The 25,110-nt window shown below is 44.7% G+C and overlaps 1 protein-coding gene across 2 annotated transcripts in view; it reads right to left on the bottom strand.

Annotated features, from left to right (window-relative positions):
- Nucleotides 1–25,110, bottom strand: part of RPH3AL (rabphilin 3A like (without C2 domains)) — a 163,495-nt gene that overhangs the window by 99,202 nt on the left and 39,183 nt on the right. For both annotated transcript variants that reach the window (XM_012549845.3, XM_012549847.3), the window contains exons 3-4: nucleotides 20,501–20,644; nucleotides 17,299–17,428 (exon numbers count right to left, since the gene is read on the bottom strand). In XM_012549845.3, the coding sequence (XP_012405299.1) occupies nucleotides 17,299–17,428; nucleotides 20,501–20,644 (274 nt within the window). The remainder of the gene's footprint in view (nucleotides 1–17,298; nucleotides 17,429–20,500; nucleotides 20,645–25,110) is intronic.

Raw genomic sequence — 25,110 nt, 5'->3', positions numbered from 1 at the left:
CAACATTTCTCTGTCATCTCAGTGTACCTGTGAGCCTTATCACTTCTCTAATGGACCAAGCAGAATGCAACATTTTTTTTAGACATGGCCAATTAATTTTACTTCTCTATACACATCTGTCATAAGAGTTGTTTTTTTTTTTTTGTTCCCTGGGAGGTAAGTGGAAGAAGGAGAAGGAAGACAGGGTGGATTGTAATTATTTTTTAAATTAAAATAAAATGAGGGGATTGAACTTGATCTCAAAAATATCTTCCAGTTCTAATGGCCTCTGCATGATCCAATCAACTGCAAAAACCTTTTTAAAAAGATGAAGCTGCATTGATTTAGGAAAGATGAACAGCTCTCTACTTTGTCTGTCCTACTCTTCTGCTTATCATTGTTTTCCATACTGCCAGTCAATAGTCTGACCTCTCAGACCAGGGTCTAGCACTTGTTTAAGCAAGACTTTATTGGAGTCTGATATTAATCTGGAGTAACTTGGAAAAGGAATGAGTTGCTCTGCTTTAAAAATAAATAATGTCTGCCCTTCCAGATGCTGCTGGGCTATAGGAGAATTCTGCATTTATTAAATGGAGATGTTGTTGAAATCCACAGTTAGATCAGGTGATAATGTCAACAAGAAACAGAAAGGAACATTTAACAAGATAAATGAGACTGATAATCCACCTGGGGACAAGGAGCAGGGGTGGAGAAGAGCAAAATAATTCCATTCTTTCTTTCATTCAAACTCAAGTTCAATGAATGGAGGTATCCAAATAGCGGTGTGCATCCAGGCTGGGCATCTTAGCATTTGCCCTTCTCCCCCCGACTCTCCCTACCAGGATCAGAGGCCATCCTGGAACTGGGGGAAGTAGGGAGAAGGGGGGAGAGTAGGGAGTTAGTCCCCTCAACTCTGAGATCTCTCAGGGCAAAAGGGCCCTGGTGTGAAGAGCCAGTCAATCCTCATCTCGTCCTGGTCCTGGTCTGGTCCTGGTCCTGGCCCAGATCCATGGGACGGTCCATACCATCTAATAGGATACGAGGATCTAGCCAGCATTTGCTCACTATCTAATGGGAGAGTGTCTATGTTTGTGGGGAAGTTATCCTTAAATTTATAGGGATGGGGGAGAGATCCTCTAATGCAATTTTTAAAAATCTAGTCATTAAATGCCTTTGTTTTGAATTAATTATGTTCTCTGGCTAACAGTTAAAGACAAACATCTGAGGGGGGGGAGGTTTGTGAGTTATGCTTTTAGGCATGTGTGTCTTAAAACTGAGATAGCTCTATTTTGGGAGAGGGAAATCGCGGCCTGAAACAGCTAAAGATACTCCTCGGGTATCAAGGAGTATCCCCTTCATTTTCTGCCTTTTTTTTTTTTTTGCTGGGGCAACTGGGGTTAAGTGACTTGCTAAGGTCACACAACTAAGAAATATTAAGTATCTGAAGCTGGATTTGAACTCTGGTCCTCCTAACTTCAGGGCTGGTACTCTATCCACTGAGCCATCAAGCTGCCCCATTTTCCACCTCTTACTCAGAAAATAATGATCTGATCAATACTGCCAGACGACAGGAAGGAACATGATAATCTGCTCTACACAGAATTCTGAGTAGGCCAGCCCTAAATCAAAGTTTTGATCCTCCACCACAGAACAGAATATAAGTTACTTGAGGCAGGGAGCAACCCATTTTTTTCTCTGTATCCCCAATATCCATCACAGTGTCTGGCATGTGGAAGGTTCCTAAGTGTCCAATAAATAACTGGCTGAATGAACTTTCTCGGCAGCAAACTTCCTGAAAGTGCTTACTGTACGTCAGGCACTTATTAACTAGCTCTGCAAATACAGATATTCAAAGGTAAAATTAGACCTGCTCTCAGGGAGGGTACACTTTTAATGTGGGGGAGAAGGGGAGGAAGATGAGACACAAGCACACAAAGAACGGGGTCACAGGCAGAATGCTTCAGGTGCTGAGATGTTCAGACAAATTAGGGAGACACGGCTTTTACCCAGAGTGTTAATCAGATTGAACAAATGTTTATTGAATGGCTGCAATGTCTGGGGCTTTGCTGAGTTTTGCATCTCCGGGCACAAATCTAATTGGGCAGACAGGGCACATAGGCATGAAAATGATTAGGTGTACTTATTTCGACATGTGCAAAGCCAGAAGAAAAGCTCGCTTCCAAATGAGCAGAAGTATGAAAAAACAAAACAACCAACAATAACCAAGGGCTGGCCAAGGCTAATAGGGAGGGGTTCCTGAAGAACAGAAGCTATGGTAGCGTGTTTGGAGGGGCACGTCGCTCAGGTTCTCAATCGACTCTGGTCAGTTAGCATTGAGCTGGGTTCCACTGAGGCAGAAGAATGATTAAGCAAGGAAAGGGGAAAGAAGGAAGGAAAAAAGGAAGGAAGGAAGGAAGGAAGGAAGGAAGGAAGGAAGGAAGGAAGGAAGGAAGGAAGGAAGCAAGGAAGGAAAGCAGGACGGGAGGGAAGGAGGAAGTAAGCAAGCCTGTCGTCCTCAAGGAGCTTACATTCTACTGTTAGGTACTCAGTAAATGCTGCCTTTTGGTCCCAGGCACAAGACAAGTGAGGACATAGGAAGAGAGCACCTGGTTGCTCTTGATGAATTCCAGTTACTTGGCCCAGATGAAATGAACTACTCAAACCTACCCCCTTGGGTTGTTGTAAGGCTGAAATGAAATCATTGTAAAACACTTAAGCACAGAGCCTGGCACACAGTAAGTGCTCTAAATACTAATTTTCACCACCATCCTCAGGTACGGAAAGGATGAACATTACTGAATAATGTCAATGATATTTGAGGGATCATGGGAAATGGCAGAGGTGTAGAAGTCTCCTGGAGCCAACTCAAACTGGTTCTGGAAAACTAACTGTTAAATTTTCAGAGAAAATATTCACATGTTGGAAATTTATATTTTGCCGATTGACAAGATTTTTAGAAAACTGATGGATGACATGTTAATTATGCAGATTAAACTTTAAAATGTGTCCCACCAATAGTAGAGAGCCAAGAAAGCGGGATATTTACTAGCATACCCCCTGGAGAGATGCCGTAATATCAAATAAGAGGAAATGTCCCAATTTTGAGAGAAACAGAGAGGGAGGGAGGGAAAGAAACAGACAGAGCCAGAGAGAGCCAGAGAAAGAGACACACACTGAGAGAAGCGAACAGAGTAGACCCAGTGTGCTTGAATTTAATTTTTGGGAAAATTCTACAACAAATTATTAAAGACATGAAAACTACCATGAGAAGCAGATTTAACTAAGAATCAGCACGGCTTCATCAGAGCAGGTCATGCTAGACTAACCTCATTTTCCCTTTTGACAGGACTGCTAAACTAATAGATGAAATTCATGTTGGGGATACAGTTTGTCCAGATTTGAGTGAATCTTTTAATATTAGGATCTCAAAGCTCTTTGTTGTGAAGAGAATGGAGAGCTATGGATTAATGAAAATTCAAAGTGATGGATTCTGCATTCGTCTGATGGCCAGACTCTAAAAGTGCTTTCTGAAGTTTAATGGCAACATGACAGATTTTCCCCCTTAATTAAAATGGCAAAACACTGACATGATAGGAGGTCCTCAGAGAAATTGTGCTGAATATTTTTTATTAATGACTCAGATAAAGAAAGAGACAGAGTGCTCATGAAATGTATAGATGACATAAAGCTGGGAGAGAAAGCTAATGGGTTTGGGGTTGTTGTTTTTGAGTAAAAAAATCTCTTCAATGAAAAAATTAACTGACATGTATCATATAACACACAGAGTTACTCCACAGAATCTCTGGCACTTGCCACACCCCTAATCTAAAAATCCCAACCCTAGATCACAGAGTAATGGAGATAGAGTTGGAAGAACCAAAAAGGGAGGGGCATGCTGATAAATGTTTAACAAGCAGCTCATTGGTAAATGTTTAACAAGTGGCTCACTGCAATTAATGTGTGTTACTAATATTTTATTCCAGAACATTTTAAGTCTAGACCAGAGGTATCTGGATGCTGCTACAGTCAGTGGCCTGACAGATGTTCTAACAGAGAGAATGGGCGAGAAAAAAGAGGGAGCTTAGTGCTGCCTATCTCCACTGCCAGACATTCGATTTAGAGATGTTGTCCTTATGGCTGGGTCTGGAGGTTGGGCTTAACACAGCTAATACATTTTCATCCTTAACACCAGAGCAGAAGGAAAGTGGAGGAGAATATTAAACAAACCCAGCTCCCTTCCCTCCATCTCTGGTCCTCCTGGGCCCCATTAGCATTCTTTGCCTTCATTAAGCCTTGGCAGAAGCCATGACCTCCCATCATCCTTCCCTGTAGAGGCCTGGCAGTTTGCTGTTCTAAATTCTTCCTCCCGGGTACAAGTACAGCTCAGAGTCCATTTGGGGTTTTCCCACTTCCTCCCCAAAACCCGCAAGTGAAAGGTTCCTTCCCTGCCAATGAATTTCTCTTCCCTTCATTCTAAAGGAAAAATAACAAGGTCATTTTGGAAAACTCATCCAATGGGCAACAAGACAAGAGTCATCAAGCATTTCTAAAATGGTGCCGGCTACATGCCAGCCACTGCAATAAGTGGCAAGGATACAAACGGGGGCAGAACTTGGGTTCCTGCCCACAGGGAGCTTCTGGTCTAGCAAGAGGAGACAACGAGCAAATAACTTCACACAAGTTGGGAGAAATCAGAAATAATAAGCAGAGAGAAGGCCCAATATTACAGGGATCAAGAAAGGCTTCTTGCAGAAGGTAGGACTTTAGCCAAGACGTGAAGGAGGAGAGGCTTAAGAAAACAAGAGGAGGGGTGGGCATCCAGGTCCGGGCGACCACTCTTCTGTCTCCCCCCCCCCCCTTGCTTGCCTAAGCTATTAAAGCTTAAAACTACGGTAGGACTTTGGAGAGAGAGAGAAGAACTAACATGGGGCAAGGAAGAATTGGAGAAATGCCTTGCTCAGAAGAGGGCATCTGGGCTTCACACTGAATCAAGGCAGAGGGAAGGGAGCCTCCTCTTGTCCTGAACTCCCCATTTAGGTGGGCAAATGTAGACCACAGATGTATAGATTTGGAGCTTGAAGTCATCCAGTATAACCTTGTCATCATACAGACAATCCCAGAGAGGCTAAGGATTTGCCTATCATACAGCTAGCAAAGAACTCTAATCTCTGACTATAGGATCAGTGTTTTTTGTTTGTTTGTTTTTTGCTGAGGCAATTGGGGTTAAGTGACTTGCCCAAGGTCACACTGCTAGGAAGTGTTAAGAGTCTGAGATCAGATCTGAACTCAGGTCCTCCTGACTTCAGGGATGGTGCTCTAGCCACTATCCCACCCAGCTTCCCCTAGGATCAGTGATCTTTCCATTGTACCACTTCCCAGATGGGAGGAGGGAAGGCAGGAGCCCAGATTCCAAGTGGGAAGGGACCTCAGAATCCATCCAGTACAGCCCCCAACAGTACAGAGTCTCCCGGAGGTAACGGGGTTTGCCCAGGCTCCCGCAGGTGCCCTTTGGAGCCGGGTCCCCCGACTCCAGGCCACATTGCCAAGCAGATGTTCCCACAATGCCTGAAATTTGAAAGGAAGCAGAGTGGCAGCAGCTTGGGTGAGGAGGGGATTTTTTTTTAAAAGGTGATATTCAAGAAAGATGCCGAAATACCAGGACTCGAAAGCACAGCAGCTTGCTGGGCACCGGAGGCCCTGCCAGGAAGAGTGGGGAGCCATATGTTCAGCAACGTGTGGCAGGAGAGGACTGAGAATGTTATTATCTGTTATTTACCACAACACAGCATACAAGAGACGGCACAAAATGACGGGGCTGGGAACATGGCTAAACAGATTTGCCAACAATGCTTCCTGCTGCTGGGCCTTTGTCATCGATGCCCTGGGCTGACCCCACAGAGAAAAGGAGCCGCCAAGGTCTCGGGGCTGGGCTGCCTTGGTTTGGAAGCAGGGGGAGGAAGACAGGGGCTGGGGGAACCTTCGGGGAGCACTGTGTCTGGGGCCACCCATGCCCTGGCTCCCTTGAGGCAATATTCCTATTTTGTGAGGCGTTTGACATTGCTGACCACCTTCTCCTCCTGCCCCTCCCTCCTGGCCACTCTCACACTCTGGCCTTTTAGAGCTTCCTCCCCCTCCCATTTGTCCGACCATTTCTCCCGAGTCTCCTTTGCTGACTGAATGAAAGACGGCTAGCCTGGGAGCAGACTCCAGCTTTCTTACTAATTCTCTAGGTGACACTGGGCAAGCCTATGGGCTTTGGCTTCCTTCTACAGTGATCTCTCTGTCCCCTTCTCTATTGCTTCCCAAACATTTAGGAAAATAATTGCTAACATTTATCTAGATTTGCAACCATCTCATTTGAAATTCACAAAGACCCTGGGAGGTAGCTACTATTATTTTTTTTTACAAGTGAGGAAACTGAGGCTGGTAGAAATTCAGTGATTTGCCAAGGGTCACCCATTAATGACTAAACCAAGACTTGAAAGATAATAGAAAGAAAGAGGGAGGGAGGGAGAGAGGGAGGGAGGAAAGGGAGGGAAGATGGAGCAAGGGAAGAAAGGAAGGAAGAAGGAAGGAGAAAGAAAAGAAAGGAAAGAAGAAAGAAGGAAAGAAAGAGAATGAAAGGAAGGAAGGAAGGAAGGAGGGAGGGAGGGAAGGAAGGAGGGAGGAAAAGAAGGAAGGAAGAAAGCAGGAAGGGCTAAATTAAAATGGAACTCACAGAAAAGTGAGGTTCCCAAAAAGGGATTAAGCACTTGGGGAGTTGATCACTTAGGATCTTTAGGCCAGCAGGTAAATCCATTCTTATAGCCTTATAGTCCATAAGGATTTCAGACATGCTGTCTGGGCAGCAATCCTAGTAAAAGTGAACAATCCAGGTCTGCTTAAGAGCAAAAAGGAAAAATTATTCAATATTTGTCAGGTATCACAGTGTATTCTAGGCAAACTGCTAGCATCAGTATTTTAGGGATGCAAAATTTATCCTGCTAATATAAGCCTCCATACTTGTAAAGGATTCAGTAATATGACAGGTATTACTATTTAAGCATTCAAATCAGCAAAGGTCAACTCAGAGGAAATGGTCTGACTTTTAAAGGAAGCAATGAAGAAAATACTGTCCAATGGCAGACTGAAACAAGAGAGAGGGAGGGGGAAATGAAAACCTCAGAAATTTTATTCTAACATATTCAAGAAGCCCAAATAGAGAATCTCTCTGGTAGATCTTTGCAAATAAGAAGGACCCCAATATTATCCCAGAATGAGAACAGTGCAGCAGCCTTTGGGAGCTACTTCCCAATTCCCACTAGCAATGACAGGCCAGTTCCTACTACTACTTCAGAGTCTGACTATTAGCACTATCATTGTTGAGCTTCCACCAGTCTGTTTTAGATCACTTATTAGAAAGGTTTGGGTTTTTTTTTTTTTTTTTTACTTAGCAAGGACAGTTATTACAGAAACAGTTTCCCAAAATGGAAGTACATTCTCCCCTTTTATATACAATGTTTGGGGAAAGCAGGCTCACACTTATAGTAAAATAGTAGTGAGGTAAATGTATGGAAATCAATAGAGTAAAAGGGTTCTGGTTGTTAGATGTCTTGTTTTCCTTTTGGCTAGTTCTCATGAAGTTTTTCTTAGTGATAACACCTCACTGGGCTCGGAGGGTCTTATAAAGTCTTAAACTTGTCTTTCCTCAGTCCATCTGGTTTATCCTCAAGTGTTTTTCAAACTCCCAGTGTAGACACTGTCATCAGTCACTGTTACCATCTACGGTGAACACAGCTATTGAATCAGAAAGGAGGTACAGGTCTTCTGACTTTTCAAAGTTCACATGGTCTCTATCTTGTTAATTATCTCTCTGAATCCCTGATAGCTTTTCCCAGGCTACCTTCTGTTAACTCTCAGCATGTTTTTACTCTTAGTATAATACAAAAACACTCTGATTGATTTTCTAGGGACAGCAAATGTTTAGGTGGTGGGGGAGAGGGGAGAGAGAAGATTTGAATGGCAGTCAATCCCACTCCAATTCATCACAGAAGGTCCAAATATTATGACTTAATACATCAATCAAAAGTAAACTGGATAAGAATGAATCTTTAATCAATTTGAAAGGCTGATAGGGACTTGGAGCTATTGTCTAAAGATAGGTGAAGCCATATAGAAAACATCTTACACTCTTATTAGTCCAGTCTCTCCAGTAATATGGTCAACATGGAGGAGGGAGCACACTCTTTCCCTCCCTTAAAAGCCATCCTCTCTCAGGATACTGGAATCCTTTGCTCCCAAATTTAGAGTCTTCCTTCAGTCAACTAACTGGTTCCAAACTAGCTCAATGCTTTCCTATGTAGTCTAAGAGGTGCAACAATCTTTAGCCAACCATAAGATATTTTCTATGTGGCTTCATTTATTTTTAGACAATAATTCCAAGGCCCTATCAGGCTTTCAAACTGAGCAAAGACTCGTTTACTTTTATTTGATCCATTCAATCAAAATGTTGGGACCTTCTGTGATGAATTGGAGTGGGATAGACCGCCATTCAAATTTTCCCTCAGTTCTCCCCCCACCTAAACATTTGCTGTCTCTAGAAAATCAATCTGAATGTTTTTGACAAAGTCTGTAACTCCTAACTCTAATGAGCTCTCTAGTGACTTTTAGAGAATAACCATTGCTCTTTCTTAATGCTTTTCCCACTGCCTTCCCCTATAAATCTTAGGAAAAGTATATCAGAAACATTTCATAAACAAATCTGGACATTTACATTCTTCCAAACTTCTAAACGTATAGTATTTTTACTTAACAAACAAATATCATTGGTTGTCACCTGTCTTGATACTTGCAAAAAGGCGTTTTTCAACCCCAAAATAATTTTTGGGGGGATGAGATAATTGGGATTAAGTGACTTGCCCAAGACACACATTTTAAGGCTGGATTTGAACTCTTGACTCCAGAGCCAGTACTCTATCCACTATACTATCTAGTTGCCTCCAAAAAAAAAAAAAACAATTAAAAAAAAAAGGAAAATAAAAACTAGCTTCCCATGTCAGAGGGAAAGCCATGTCTGTCTGAGCTAACAAAACATATTGAATTACCCCCACAGGGATTAGGAATCTGGAGTCCATTGACGACACTCCCTCACCCTTCAAATGAGAAACCAAAATGTTCTGGGTGAAAACACTTCCCTACTTCTCTTCCATGTCATCTTCTGCTGGCCACGCCTCATTTGGAAGCAACTGTGGTGGGATGCTAAGTTGAAGTCGGTTCTCCCTGAGGACACAGGTGGTGAGGGCAGAATGGTCTCCAGGTTGTGGGGGAGCTGGGATCAATGTATTTCTGTTCTTGTTCTTTCAGAGAAAATGATTCTCTGTAAAACTTTTACAATAGAAAAATTGGGGGGGGGGGAAATCCATACATGGCGCTATCTTAATTGGAGGCTGAATTCCTTCCAGGTTCTTTATTTGTATAAGGAATAAGGATAGAGATAGGATTTCATTGGTTTAGGGAGCTCTCAGATGAAGAAACTCCTATCCACGAAGTCTCCAAGAGTTCCCCAGCATCCTTGGAGGCAAACAAAGCATCTGAAACTGCAATTTCCTCGCTCTGAGCTCTGCTCTCTACACTACATCACGCTGCTTCTAATGTTTTTAAAATACTTCAGAGAGCTTATGTGCTATAGGTTGTTGTTTTAGTTCGGTCAGGTCTGACTTTGTCACCTGATTTGGGATTTTCTTGGCAAAGGTCCTGGACCTAGTTTGCCATTTCCTTCTCCAGCTCATTTTACATCTGAGGAAACTGAGGTAAACAGGGAAAAGTGCCTTGTCCAAGATCACATTTGAACTGGTGCTCTTTCCACAGCACCACCTAGCTGCCTTATATAAATGTGCTATACAAATGTCAGCTACTATAGTTTTTATATCACCTGACCCTGTATCAGTGCAGACTATATATTAAGGTTTCTACCCTCTCCTCCCAATCATTGGGATTTCCCTCCATGGCTCCTACTCCCGCATCTTGGTACTACCTCTGTTAAAATGTTTGTATCTCCAGTTCTAAGCACAGTATATGGTATACAGTAAGTGCTTAGAAAATGTTGGGTGTTTTTTTTAAATCTACTCCTTCCCGATCTCCCACTCATGATATGTCTCACTTGTATTTATATTCCCAGCAACCAGCACACAGTAGGCTTTTTAACCAAACCCTCGTTGGTTGGTGGATAGATTGCTTCATACTGCTGGCTTTCTGGGACTCCATGTACGCCGCTTCCCTAAGGGCCCATGCTCTGCTTCCCTCGTCTAGAAGAAGGAGGTACAAAGAGGAAGCTTGACGGAAAGCCTTCTCTCCCCATCCACCTCTGTGGCAGCGGGCACCCCAAAGGGAAGAATACAGCATGGCAAGAAAATCACCTGACGCTGTATTTGCTCAGCCGAGCCCAACAGCTCCTGCCTCCGCCAGCAGACAGGTCCCTGCAAAGCAGATGACTTATAGCATCTTTTTTGTTTGAGAATTTAGGAAATAAAATCTGCCTTCATAATAAGGAACAAATCAGGGCACCAGGCAATCTGAATTAGGCCCAGAAACAGATTCAGGCATAGCTCAGATAAAACACTATTAGTCTAGGACCCTGTTGCTTTTTATCAGACCGAGCCGGAAGAGCCCAGCAGCGAGGGATTAGCGTGTGGGGGTCAAGGGGGGGACCTGAGTGCTCCCACATCCATCAGCCACCAAATCAAGACAGAAGAAAAAACCTCTCTCGTTCTATTTTGGGAGTGCATACTGAAAGGCAAGTTCCTTTAAGGCCGCTGATATTTTTCTCCTTTCATTTAAATCAAATTCAACAAACATTTATTAAACACTTTTCATGCAGGGCCTGGACTCAGGAAGACCTAGTTCAAATCTGGCCTCAGCTGAGTGATACTGGACAAGTCCCTTAATCCTATCTTGCCTCAGTTTCCTCATTTGTAAAATGAGCCGGAGAAGGAAATGGCAAGCCGTTCCAGTATCTTTGCTAAGAAGAGTCAGACACACTGAGTAAAACGAGAGGATGAGACCCGCTTCTAACCTTGTGGTCCCATCACGGGGATATCGGTTTTCGTGAAAGAGCAGATTGTTTCCTGCGTCCATTCCCTGAATGACTATGATCTTTGCCTGAGGCCAGGCCCACGTGCTGTTAGTGGAAAAACAGCCCTTATCTGAAATCTATAATTTTCTAAAGAAAAGTCTTCTGGGAAGAAGAGTGGGGCAGGATGCTCAGGGCTTCTAGGAAGTCAGTTTGCAAAACACTTCCTGGGCTCCCCACACAAAGCAGTCCTCAGAACACACAGCTGAAGTGTTCTGGGTCTCAGGAGCTTTCTTGGCCCTCATCCACATGAGGAGAGAGAACCAACCTCAAAACAGGAAGACCGGAAATTCAGAAAGTCCTGCTGCTTATGCGACTTTGGCCAAGTCATTAGCCTAGGGCTGGACTGGAAGCTGGGTGATCTAGTGGATAGAGTGCAGGCTTGTATAACCCTAAGCAAGTCACTTAACCTGGAATATAATCTCAGTTTCCCCAATTATAAAATGGGGCTAATAGTACCTATCTTCCAGAGTTGTGAGGACCAAATGAGTTAATATATGCAAAGTGCTTTGTAATCCTTGCTAATATTATTATTATTCTTTGACTTCTGTGTCCCAGATAACCTCTGAGACTATAAACTGCAGACCTGCATTAGTGGAGGGCTTCAGTCCAAAGTTACAGAGACCACTGAGGCAGGTTACCAGTGGGGGCTCTCCTTGCCTCGGTGACTTCCTCTGGGGCAAGGGGACGGCTGATGACAACACTGAGAACAGTGGTCCAGGTTGGGGATTTCAGCACGTAGGGAAACTTCCAACTCATGCAGATGGGAAAGTCATCCTTGATTCTGAGACCGAGATCTGCCTGGGGCAGTGAGAGATCCCGTATTTCTGTGGATCACAGGAGGCCAGCCTTTTTATTTTAGGAAACAAAGGCACTTGTCCAAGGTCATTTAGCCAAGTATCTGAGGCTGGACTTGAATCCAGGTCCTCCCATCATAGTCAGCCACTATCTCCTTTGCTACAGAGCCTCTATTAGAATAAACACACTGACATTCCCAAGAATAGTATCTTAGAGCTGGCAAAGGGACTTACAGATAATGGCTCTTTTTAGCCCCACAATCATCTGCAGTTTTTATTATCTCTATTTTCCAATCAAGCGATCTAACACCGGGCAGCGAGGAGATACAGTAGACAGAGCGCTGGTCCTGGAAGACCCGAGTTCAAATGTGGCCTCAAACACTTACCAGCTAGCTGTGTGACCCTGAAAAAGTCACTCAGTCCTGTTTGTCTCAGTTTCCTCATCTATAAAATGAGCCAGGGAAGGAAATGGCAAACCCCTCCTGTGTCTTTGCCATGAAAACCCCAAATAGGTCATGAAGAATTAGACACAAGTGAAATGGTTGAACCACCACAATAAGCATTAATTAAGCACCAACTGTGAGTTGTACCTGGTCTAGCAGTGGAAAAACTGCAAGAAGAGTGATATACAGTATCTTTTTTGTAGGCAACATTTTTATTTTTTAAATAATAGCTTTTTATTTTCAAAATATACACAAAGAGAGGTTTCAACATTGGCCCTTGCAAAATCTCGTGTTCCAAACCTTTTCTCCCTCCCTTCCCCTCACTCTGTCTCCCAGACAGCAAGCAGTCCAATGATATACAGTATCTTAATCCTGGAAAAATAGTGTCAGAGAGGGATAGTGTCTTGCCACCCACAGCTACTAAGTATCAGGATCAAAAGAGGAAGCCATATTTTTCTGACCAAGAGCCTCATTCGACTACAACAACTGCCTCTCTGATGACCTTCTGGAAATAGGAGAGATACTGGGTGGAAATAGGGCCCCAGAACCTTGCTGGGGACTAGACTAGTATTAGTCTAGGACCCTGTTGCCTTTTATCAGACTGAGCCGGAAGAGCCCCGCACACTAGAGGACTTCCCTTCCAGCCCTTTGGAGGGCAGAGCCCCAGACAGACCATGTCCCACCACCCCATGGATGTGGAGACCCAGACAGACATAACCTCTGCCCAGATGCCGCCACGCTCTCTCCCAGCAGCCCTACGTGCACGTGGTATCGCTTAAGCCCAGCATCCTCCCAGACAGATGGGATGGAATGCATTCCTTTTCAGGAGACTGAGGAAATCCGGTTCTCTCTGTGTGCCATGGGGCAACCCCAGACAAGCGGCTTTGTAAAGCCTCAGCCACCGGATCTCCCACCCATCCGGGTTTCAAATTAGACGTGAAAGCCGGCTGATTCGACTCCTGAGCAATCAGCACACTGAGAGCTCCCCCATTAACTGACCTGTCCCCCTCCCTCCCTGCTGCAGCTCAGAAGTAATAAAGCCCATGCAGAGCGGGCACCAGTGGGCACAGTTACAGAGACGGGCTAAAAGGTGAGCCAATTCCACCCAAGAGTCATGAGCTACTGATGGCTGGGACAGTCTTTGCTCTCCCACCAAGGCCGGGCACCCTGACCCCAAGGAGGAAAACCATGGCCCGTATCTGTTTCCCATGCTCCCTCTAGTGGATTCCTTCTCTGCATCCTTCTCACATATGGTGATGTCCCTCAGGCACAGAATCAGTCCCCCTATGATTTGCCACTAAGGTATCACAGGGAATATAGTTCTTCTTCTTCTTCTTCTTTTTTTTTTTAAACAGTCTCCTACCATTCACAAATTCCTCTCTGGGAACACATGGAGAATTGGGGGAAGAGCATCAAAAAAAGAGAACTATATCCATTATGATATTGTAGAAGCAAATCATAGGAGGATTGATTTAGAACTTGGACGTCTCAAGCCACTATCCTGATTTTATAGAGGAAAGATCGGGGATGGAGAGAAATGTCTTGTCCAGAGTCACTGCTAGGAAGAGAGTAAGGCAAGATTTGAACACAGATCTCCAGATACTTTCAGCTGCTTTAGCAGCCCCAGCTGGTACTACTACGTGTCATACTTGGATAACCATAAAAGCCTTTGTTGAAATGAAAGTCAAAAAAACCTGGGTTCAAAGCTGCCCCAGACACATCCAGTCTGTGTGATTCCAGGTAAGTCACTTCTCGGTAAGCTGGCTCTCTCAGATCAAAAGATGTAGAGATGGCACTGATTTGCACTGGGAGAGGACACTGCCTAACCGAGAACTCTTGATGACAACAAAATCAGGCCTAGTTGCCCTTTTTCCTCTCTCTCTTTTTCCCCTTAATCTCTGTTTAAGAAAAAGTTCTGAGTAAGATGATCCATTATGAATTCTTCCTATTGGCTCAACTCAAGAAGCACCTAGTTCAGAGCTGTCTATGCACAGAGGGGCTCCATAAAGTCTTGCTACTTTCTTTCTCTTTCTCTCTCTCTCCTTTCCCTCCCTCCCTCCCTCCCTCCCTCCCTTCCTTTGCTCTTGCAAAGCAGGAGCTGCAAATGTCCCTCATTCACTTCTTCTCTCTGAAGAGTCTCTCTCCCTGCTCCATGTCCCCTCTGTGGGCAGTTCCAATGGAACTGCTTGAAAAAAGAGATCCCACACTTGGGCACGGCTACACCATAAGGCAGATAGGGGCGTTGGGGTGGAGAACCTGAGTGCAAATGTGGGCCCTCACATCCCACAGACCTCGTATCTGCAGCACCTGAGCTAACAATCTTTCCGCCATGTTGATGCAGGCCATCTTCCTCAGGGGATCCGCCATGTTTGCCTCTCACCTGCCAAGGACCCATACCCACCCGCCACTCACTGCAGAACACAGAAGGAAAGACCTGTTCCTATTACACCAACAAACTCTGGCCTTTACACAAGCGGCAAATCAAGGAAAAAGGAAAGAAGGGTGGAAGATGTGCTTTGTTTTCTCCAACCCTGTCCCCATCACCCCAGGGAGAAGAGGAGGGATGGGGATTCTCCTCCTTAGCAATTCTCTGCTCCTGTGATTAAGACTGCACAACCATGGGAAACAAAGTTCAAGAAGCATCCCGAGCTTAAGTAGTTCTGAGCCCTTTGCTCCCAATGGAGTAAAAAAAAAATTATGAACCCAACATAGCATTTTCACTTTTTGTTGTTGTTTGCTTGCATTTTTTTAGTAGTTTCATTTGATGCTTTGTGCAGCATAATAATTATAAAAATACGTATGCAAAAATTGGATTTAACATATACCGCTATCATGTTTAGCATGTGTGGGACTACTTGCCATCTGGGGAGGGTGTGGGGAAAGGGGGGATTGGAACACAAGGTTTTGCAAGGGCTAATGCTGAAGAATTGTCCACACATATGCTTTGAAAAATAAAAAGTTTTAATAAAGAAAAAAAAAGAATTTTGTTCTGCCATTTGGTTCACAAAAAAGAAAAAAATTACGAACCATTGATATTCAGGTGCTGCTTCCTCCTCCTTTTTGTTAGCATCTCATTTCCTTATCTTTTCAATGGTGGGTTTTAAATGTGTCATATATGTATATATATACATATGTGTGCATATATGTATATATATACATATATATACACACACACACACACACACACACACACACACACACTATTGATACTATTGGGTAAAATTTCAAAGTTTACAAAGCACTTTGTAAATTTCGTTTTATCTCTAAAGACAACCCTGGAGAGTAGATATGATTATTATTGTATTGATAATTTTAAATTTGAGCAAAGAGTTTTACAAATATCTCATTTGATCCTCACACTCACCCCGGAAGTAGGTGCCATTATGTTGTTCATTTTACAGATGAAGAAACTAAAGCAAACCAAAGTTAAATCACTTAGCCTCCATTTGCCTCAGTTTTCCCATCTGTAAAATGGAAATCATCATAGTCCTTACTAGGGTTATTGTGGGAATCAAATGAAATAATATTTGCAAAGGCCTCTGCAGACCTCATATGCTTTGTGAATGCCAGCCATGAGGAGGAGGAGGATCTCCATGGTTTAGAGGTTTTGAGCATGGTGCGATGACCTCTGTTCTCTAATTTCTCTGGAACAGCATCAGGGTGGCTGTAGGCGGCAGTTCTGTCTGTGCTGCACTTCCAGAGAGGCTTATTTACAGAACTGTCAAGGATATTTGGGAGGCTTGTATTTGTCATCTTGCATTTGTCAAGTAACTGATAAACTCGTGTTTGTATTTGTCAGACGCTTGCCATGTCAGCTTACAAAGGACGGCGAGCTTCGGGTACAGGATTCTAGTTACTTAAGTGGGCCTTTCTAGGAAGGAAAGTGTCACGCTAAAACACCAGCTGCCCAATTCTTGCAGCCTCCTATGACACTAAAGACCATCCACACCAGTTTGCCACATAACCTGCCTTGATAAAGAAGGACATGCTCCTTAAGGACAACCAGGGGCAGTGACCGGACCCTGAGTCGTTCTCATAAACCTTCATTTCTAGAAACAAATCCACCAGACTCGGCCATCCGGGAGACGCCTTTGGTGCCCTCCTGTTGGTCGAGTTCCCGTGGTTGCCATCCCTGAATGGGGCTTTTGAATCTCTAATATCTTCCAATTCTTTGACCCTGGGATTCTATAACACCTGTTCACTCGGAGCTTCCAGAACCCTGAATAAAAGGGGAAGGGACGACTAGAGACAAACACCCAGCTTAGGAGCACAGCCCATGCTGAGCTAAAGTCATCCATCACCTCCTCTCCCTCCCCTCCTCCCCCGCCCCATGGCACTCAGCCAGCAGCCACCAGGAAAAGCAATCCCCCTTCTGGCTAAACCAAACCTCTGTCTCTCATCTCTCTTCTCTATCTCTGTCTCTGCTGTCTTTCTCCCTTTCTCCTCCCACCCCTCTTTCTCTTAATCAAGAAGCATTCATTAAGCACGTATGATGCCCCAGCTACTGTTCTAAGCAATGAGGATGTAATAAAAAAACCAAAATAGCACCTGCCCTCAAGAAGCTTATGTTCTAACGGGGGAGAGAGAATGGCTGTTATAACATTTATATAGTGATTTAGAGCTGCAAAGTGCTTTATTTCTTTTGATTCTCACAACCTAAGAGACAGCTACTGTTACTATTCTCCCTTTTTTCCGGATGAAGAAACTGAGGGTGGGAGAGGTTTAGCTGATTTGTCCAAAATCTCACCTTAGAAGCGTCTGAGGCAGGAATTGAATTTTAAACTACATATTTACTAGTCTCTTCCCTGGGTCTCCCAGCTGCCTCTTTCTATAAGTAGATCTATGCAGGCTGCCCCCCACAGGAGCCACCCCTTTCTCCAAAGAGGTTCTGGGGAGGTGAGAGCGGGTATTGGCCAACTCGTACACATCCCTCGGTGTGCACTGACCACGTGTGTCTGCTCGGGGGCCATACCTTCTTACAGTCCTGGCAGAGGACGGAGGAGCTGCCCAGGAGGCCCAGGGGCTCCCCACACAGGAAGCACTGGGAGACACCGTTGCCCATCACGTTCTTCCTCATGTTCTCCAGCCTCTCGACCAGCTTCCTGCAGAACAAGGACAGTTAGAGAATCAGGAGGGTCTCTGTGGGAACCCACCCGCCACGCTGCCTCCCTGCTACCCAGAGAAGCCAGGTCCCCACACCTTGAGCTCGGGACCCAGACTCATCTTCAAAGGGAGAGTGCCCCAGAAAGGCAGCCCCAGCCATGGCACTGAGGAAGGGGTGAGTGGAGGGGAAGAGATGGGCAGTGAGACCAAAATGATCCTTACCCCCAAACAACTAAGAGGAACTGAGAAGGCCCCCACTTCTCCCCTAAAGCTACTCTGCTTTCTAAAATCCCACTGTTCTCCCTTCTTTCCTTTATGGTGGGAGGCAGCCTTACAGACAGAACAGCGAGCAAGCCTTAAAGCCTTTTCAAGTCTTACCTCTGTCACATACTGACTGTATGTCCCTGGACAAGTCACTTTAAGTTCTATGTCCTGGACAAGATTAAGAGACTATAAACAGGAAAGATAATAACTGTAGCTCTGGTAAAGAAAGTATCCTCAATAGGATGATATCTATTTCCATGGAAGTATCCAAGTTCACTCAGCATCACACTATGTGATATTGGGCAAGTCACTTTACTTTCCTTGCCTCGGTTTCCTCACTTGGAAAATAAAAGAACAGAACTCCACATCTACAGTCTCAGTTCTAAATGCATTCCAAGTTTCAGTTGTAAACCAGTTCTGAGCCCATGCCCCTCCAAAATCCATCAAGTTAAGTCAAAAAGTATTTACTAAGGGGACTGGCACTGGCACTCCTGTGCCAGGAGTCACAGACACTGCAAAGAGACTGGATGTGTAACCAGCCCCACAAGCTCCACGGAGCTAATTTGCCAAAGACTCCTCAGTCATGGCAGCATCATCCAAAACCAGGAGAGCAGCTTAAGAAAAGCCTTTCCTCTGCAAAAAGAAGTCTCATTTAGGGGAAAGGTGGTAGAAGGGGGGGAAGTCTCATCTGGAGCCTGGAGAGACCCTGATTCAAATCCTACTTTGTACCTACTTACCACGGGACCACAGGGCGAGTTCCTTTCCCTCTCATGCCTCAGTTTCCCCATCTGTAATGAGGTTTTACTGAGAACAAAATGATGTATCACTAGACGGGACTTTATGGAACTAGCCATACAATGCCCTCATTTCACAGATTAAGAAACTGAAGCCCAGAGAGGCTGATGAACTTAAATTTGGAACTGGGGGACTTGGGTTCAAATCCTTATTTTATGTCTGGCTGGGCTGGATGGCCCTGAGGTTCCCTTCAAGTTCTATTTTTAAAAATAAAAGCTCTTGATAGCTTTTGTTTTTTACTTGTATTTTTCTTTTTTCCCACTCCCAGAGAGCCATTCCATGTAGGATTTTTTTTTTAAATTAAAAGAGAAAGAGGAGAGAAATCAGCAAAATCAATCAAAACAAAAAAAGACCGATAATATATTCAGTGTTGCACACCTGTGAACAACTCCCTTCTGCAAAGCCATGGGTGGGGAAGGTATATTCTCAAAGCTCTTATTTGGTTCCTAATGTGTTCTTTGTAATTTGCAAAACTCATATTTTATTGGTTTTTTTTTTTTTTTTGCTTGTTTGTTTTTTGCTGAGGCAATTGGGGTTAAGTGACTTGCCTAGGGTCACACAGCTAGGAAGGGTTAAGTGTCTGAGGTCAGATTTGAGCTCAGGTCCTCCTGACTTCAGGGCTGGTGCTCTACCCACTGTGCCCCCAGCTGCCCCGCATATTTTATTGTTGAGTGGCCAGTCTTGCCATTTACTTTGTTCCAGTCTTAGTTCTGCTTGCTTCACTTCACATCAGTTCATATAAGGCTTCCCAGGTGTCTCCGTATCTATCACCTTCATCATTTCCGACAGCACAGTAATATTCCATTACATTCATGTACCCATTCTCTAGCCAATGGACATATACTTTGTTCCCAGTTTCTTACTACCACAAAAAGGGCTGTTACATATATTTTAGAGAATATGAAAACTGTCTTATAATAGCCTCCTTACCTAGTAAGAGACTCTCTGGATCAAAGGGTATGGACATTTTACTCACATTATTTCAAACTGCTTTCCAAAATGGTTGTACCATTTCACAGCTCTACCGACAATGTATGAGTATGTCCATTTTCCCATGATTCCTCTAGGACTGATGATTGCCTTCTTTTATCATCTTTGTCAATTTGCTGGGTGAAATCTCAGGGCTGTTTTGATTTTACATTTATATTTTTAGTAGTTATTTGAAGCATTCTTTAACATGGTTGTTAATAATAATAATCTAAGATTTTATGTCCTATGACTTGCCCAAGATCACAGAGGGCAGAGTAGAGACTTGAACCCAAATCCCCCATTCTTTCTACTGCAAATGGGGCCCTTCAAGTTAGAGGAAAGTACTCGGTGACTTTGAAAAGCAACAGCTATTAGCATGGTTCCTCTACCAGCCTTCTTAAGGGGCCTTCCACACACAAAGATAGGCTGAAATGGGGAGAGACTTGCGGTGGGCTATTAAGAGCTCAGGAAGCTATTTTCAGCAATACAACGATCCAAGGCAACTCTGAGGGTCTCCCATCCCCAGAAAAAGGACTGATGCTCTCTGAATGCAGATTGTAACCCTTTTTTTTAACCTTTATTTTTGAGGGATTTTTTAGTCTACACTTACTTTTACAACATGTATAGTAAGTAAATGTTCTGCATGACTAAAAATGTACAAGCTACATCACATCGCTTGCCTTCTCAATGAGGGGGAAGGAAGGATGCAAATTTAGAGCTCAGAGTTTTAAAAATAAATGTTAACAATTGTTTTTACATGTAATTGGAGAAAAATAAAATACTAAATAAAAAAAGATTCCAGGCAGCGACTTGTCCAGGGTCTCACAGTTAGGAGAGTGTCTGAAGCAGGATTGCTCTTACCGACTCTTCCAAACTCAAAGACCAGTGCTCTAACCATTATGCAGCCTAAGCCCAAGAGGTCCCAGGACTAGACGGTGGCAGAATTCAGGTCCTCGGCTCTTGGTCGAGGTATCTCCCCTTCCTACCCTGGCTAGCAGCTCCGTCCCAGTCCCAACCCCGGCCCAGATGCCCGTGGCTTTTACCCAATTCTTTGCTGCTCCATGATGTCCATTTTCTCAGCCCTCTGGATCACCTCCAGGATGGCCTCCACCTCCTCAGCACTGAGGCTCTGGCTCTTCCTTTGTTTGTCCGTCTGGTACGTATGTACTGACCATCCACTTTGCAGTCTGGAGATGACAAAGGAGAGAATGCAGAGAAGGCCGCCATCTTGAATCCACCCACAGGGCCATTCCCCGGTTTCAGAATAAATAAGGATTAGTTTGAGATGTTTGTCGAAGTGGCTCATGGAGAAAGGGGGCAACACCATCAGAGGGAAGAGAGGCCTAGGAACTGGGATCACTGAAGAGACCTGGGGGTGAATCTCGCAGCAGACACGCTGTCAACATAACCCTAGGGATCTCCTTTTCATCCTCTGTCTAATGAGGGCCTTGGGATCAATGGCCACTAAAAGCCCTCTCTGGCTAATTATAGGATGACCCAGAATCTACTCCAAACTCATTATTTTACAGAGACATAAGGAGATTAAATTACTTATCCAAGGTCACACAGAGAGTAAAGAAGAGACAGAATTTGAACTCAGGTTCTTCATACGCTTTCAGTTCCCCCATGAAATCAAAGAATGAAGGAATATCAGCTAGCAGGGCCCTCAGAGTTCATCTACAACTTATTTCATGAATCAAAATCGCTTCTACCTCATCCCCAACAGGAAGCCATCCATTTGCTTGGAGACCCTCACTGATGGGAATCTCATTACCTCCCCCAGGCAGCCTATCACACTTTTAAGTGCTCTAATTAACAGCAGGAAGCTTTTTCCTGACATAAATTCTCTGCTTGCCTCTTCCCTGCCCTGATCCTAATTCTTCCCTCTGAAGCCATGCAGACCCAATCGAATCTCTCTTCCAAGGACAGTCTTTCAAATACTTAGAGACTCTAGGCCCTTCCCACCGTGATTGCCGCCCCCGCCCCCGACTGCTCTCTAGCTGATCAATAGCCTTTCTAAAATGCAGCCCCCAGTGCCTCACTTCTAGTTAAAAGCATGATTAGGGGTTATCTGGTCCAGGTCCTCCTTTTAGTGATGAGGAAACTGAGGTCCATAGAGTTGAAATGAATTACCAGGGTTCCCCAAAACAAAGGTCAAAGGGGACTGTACAGACTCTTTTCCATGGAAACATCAGGTGGATTCTAGCACTGGCTACACCGACAGCTTGCTACGTGACCTCAGGTGAGTTTGGCATCAACCAAAATGAGACCTTACAATTCCAACTGGCTAAGAACCCAGCCACCTCAACGGGAAGCCTTTTCATGTTCAGAGGGAAAGGAACTGCAGGAATAGGAGAAAGGAAAAAGAAGAAAAAAAATGGTGTAATGCTGGAGAAACTGAGGCAAGATAGAGATTAGAGAGTATTTAATATTTTATTTGAAAGGGAGAGATTACCTGGAACCACATGGATCCATGGTTCGGTCCCAGGGCTGACTGAGACAATGATCTCCAAGAATCCAGCAAATAATGTGAGTTCTCGATGACATATATACACGTGGCTCACATACAGGGGGTAGACCGAGGCAAGGGCGGAGTCTGGGTGCTAAGAGCGGGATTCTAACAGGGTGGGGGGAAGGCACCAGAGATGACATAATGGGGAGAGGTACCTCAGAGATGGGGAGAGGCATCTTGATAAGAGGGTATCTGACATTCAGATAGCTTGGGATGGGGAGAGGCATTCTGATATTCTAAAACATAAGATCTTTTATCCTTATCAAATATTCTGATGATTAAGAGGGAGGGAAGGTCACAGGATTGAGCAGAACAATTGTGAACTGAGGCAGAACAATTAGGGAAACTGAGTCAGGATAATAAAAGAGAACTGTGGCACAACAATGGGAGCTCATGCTTATGAAAAAGAAAAACAAGATTTGCTGTTTGTAGATATTTTCTTTCCATTCGACTGGCAGGTGAGTAAGAGAATTATAAATATGTATAAAATGTAAACACTTTTTTTTTTAATAACAAAAGTCAGTGAAGATGAAGTGAGTTCAAAATATATGAAGCACTTTGAAAATCTAAAGGGACAAACAGAGCTAGAGGCACAGGGGAGGCAGGGAGGAAGGGTAGGAGGGGATATTTAAAATGTCCTCACAAAGGACCGACAGCAGCTGGTAGTAGATCGGCATCAATATTTTCCTCGGTGTTGTTCTAGAAATGATCTGAGCAACCCTGGCAAGATATCACTTCAATTCAATCCTACCAGTGCTTAGTGAGCTCTTGGTCTGTCCCGGGAATTGTGCTGGCACTGGATACAATGACAAAAACCAGAAACCTTCCCTACGAGGAGCTTCTGTCACCTGTCCAGTCTGTGGCAAGTCGTATATTAGGCCGTGGGCATCCAAGACAAAAATGAAGTCATTTTTCCCCCTCGAGAAGCTTATATTCTACTGAGGGAGGGGGGTAAGGCAGAAACAATATGTATGCAGAAAAATACAGCGCAGATACAAAATAAACACAAAATAATTCTGCCGACGAGAGCACTAGTAACTGAAGGGGGAGGGAAGGTAGGAGGGACTGAGGAAAAGCCTTCTGCAGGAGACGGCACTTGGGACTTGGAGGAAGCTGAGGATTTCCAAAGGCAGACAGGAGGAGAGAGGAGCCTTTTGAGTGCAGGAGCATCTGTGTAAAAGCATGGAGACCAGAGGCGGACCAGTAACCCGGCTGGTTCTCCTGGACAGAGGGTGTATGACGGAGCTAATATATAAGCAGCCTGAAAACAGGACAGAAGCAGATTCTGAAGGGCTTTATAAATAGCCAGAAGCGAGAGCGAGCCACTGGGGCCACTAGTACCACGGACAGAACTGTGCCCGGGGAAGGTTATTTGGTAGCTGTGCAGAGGATGGTTTGGAGAGGCCAGAAGCAGGGAGGCCGGTTGGAAGGACTTTCAAATAACCCAGGGGAGAGGCGACGGCACCAGCCCTGGGTTTGGTGACGAGGGAGCTCCCCTTTCCCTCAGTCACATGCTGGATCCCATTTCTCCTTCCACAACGTCTCTTGCACTTGTCCTCCTCTTGTTCCTCTCTAGCTCGGGTCCTAGACTAGCCTCCCTCCTTACAAGCCTCCCTGCCTAAGGTCTCTCTTCTCTCTAATCCAGCCTGCGCTCAGCTGTGTGGGGGATTCTCCTAAAGCTCTAGCTACGGCACTCCATGACTCAGCACACACCACTGGCTCACTGCTGCATTAGGATAAACTCCCCTGTTTGGCATTTAAAGCCCTTCATAGGCCAACCCAACCTCCGTTTCTAGCTTCATTACACATTATGTCCCTCAGTGCACTCTGTAGTGCAAACTAGCTCATTTGCTGTTGAAAAAACCCATTCTCTCTGCCATCTCTAAGCTAGAATATCCTTCCTACTCCCTAAAACTTCTATCTTTCCTTAAAGCTCAAGGGATACCTTGAGTTCCTTGTGAGTTCTTATCTGAGCCCCCCCAGATGGCTCCCTCCATCTCCCTCTATCACCTTGGATCTCTCCATCTCTCCATATCTCTCTCTCTCTCTCATACACACACACACACACATACACACACACCAATTCCTCCCCAATAGAATTTAAGTTCCTTGAGGGCCGGGACCATTTCATGTCAGGCTTTGGCTAAATACTTATTGACTGCATTGTGTCCTCCACACCTGGTATATAGTAGCATCTACTTGTTGATCAGTTACTTTCTTTATCCCGACTCTCATTGGGAGACAAAGCACACACACAAATGATGAAGATATGAGAGCATCTTATCCTTTAAGTGAAGGTTTGTGCGTGTTTTATGTAGGTTAATTCATGTGATCCTCAAAACCAACCTGTGGGATAGGTACTATTATTAATCCCATTTTACAGGTGAGCAAAGTGAGGTTAAGAATGAATAAGTGGCTCAGGGTCACATGGCTAGTGTCTGAGGCAGAATTCTAGCTCAGGGCTTCTCGATTCCAAGCCCAGTACTCTACCTACTGTTCCATCTAGCTGCCTAAAGCACACCTGAGCTGTCGGAGGATCTTGCTTCAAATTCCAGCCCGTACCACTCACTACCTGGAGGACCAGGGACACCACGGAGTGAAATGTTGACTTGCACATGGATCGGATTTAAGGGAGGTAGAACTGTATCAGCCTAAATCTGCCTTCTAGTCATTGAAGTCCAATAGCGGGACAACAATTCAAGATGGCTGAGATGACCCTGTGCTTTTGATGTCTGACCAGGCTCCAAGTGGCCCACAATGCCCGCTTCAGCTGCCTTCACGCCATCACTCCACACATTCTACCAGGGTCACACAGCCAGGAAGCTTTAAGTGTCTGAGGCTAGATTTGAACTCAGGTCCTCCTGACATCAGGGCTGTGCTCTAACCACTGTGCCACCCAGCTGCCCCTCTTCCTATGTTTGGAGTAGACATCTCCCTAACTCACCAACAGGTGAGACCCTTCGGTTAGCCCCGCCCACTTTAACTCCTCTGCCAGAACAGTCTGACTGAGGCATGGCTGCTTGGAGTCCCAGGTGAGAGCGGGCGGCGGGTGGGCAGCAGAGGTGGAAGGGCAGTCCTGAAAAGGGCCCCTCGGCACTCACCCCACTCACAGAGCTGATTCTCCCCAGCATCCCGCACCCC

This window comes from Sarcophilus harrisii, chromosome 4, assembly GCF_902635505.1.
Source record: "Sarcophilus harrisii chromosome 4, mSarHar1.11, whole genome shotgun sequence".
NCBI lineage: Eukaryota > Metazoa > Chordata > Mammalia > Dasyuromorphia > Dasyuridae > Sarcophilus > Sarcophilus harrisii.
Note: the sequence above shows the minus strand (reverse complement) of the source record. Positions and strands in the feature narration are given on the sequence as shown.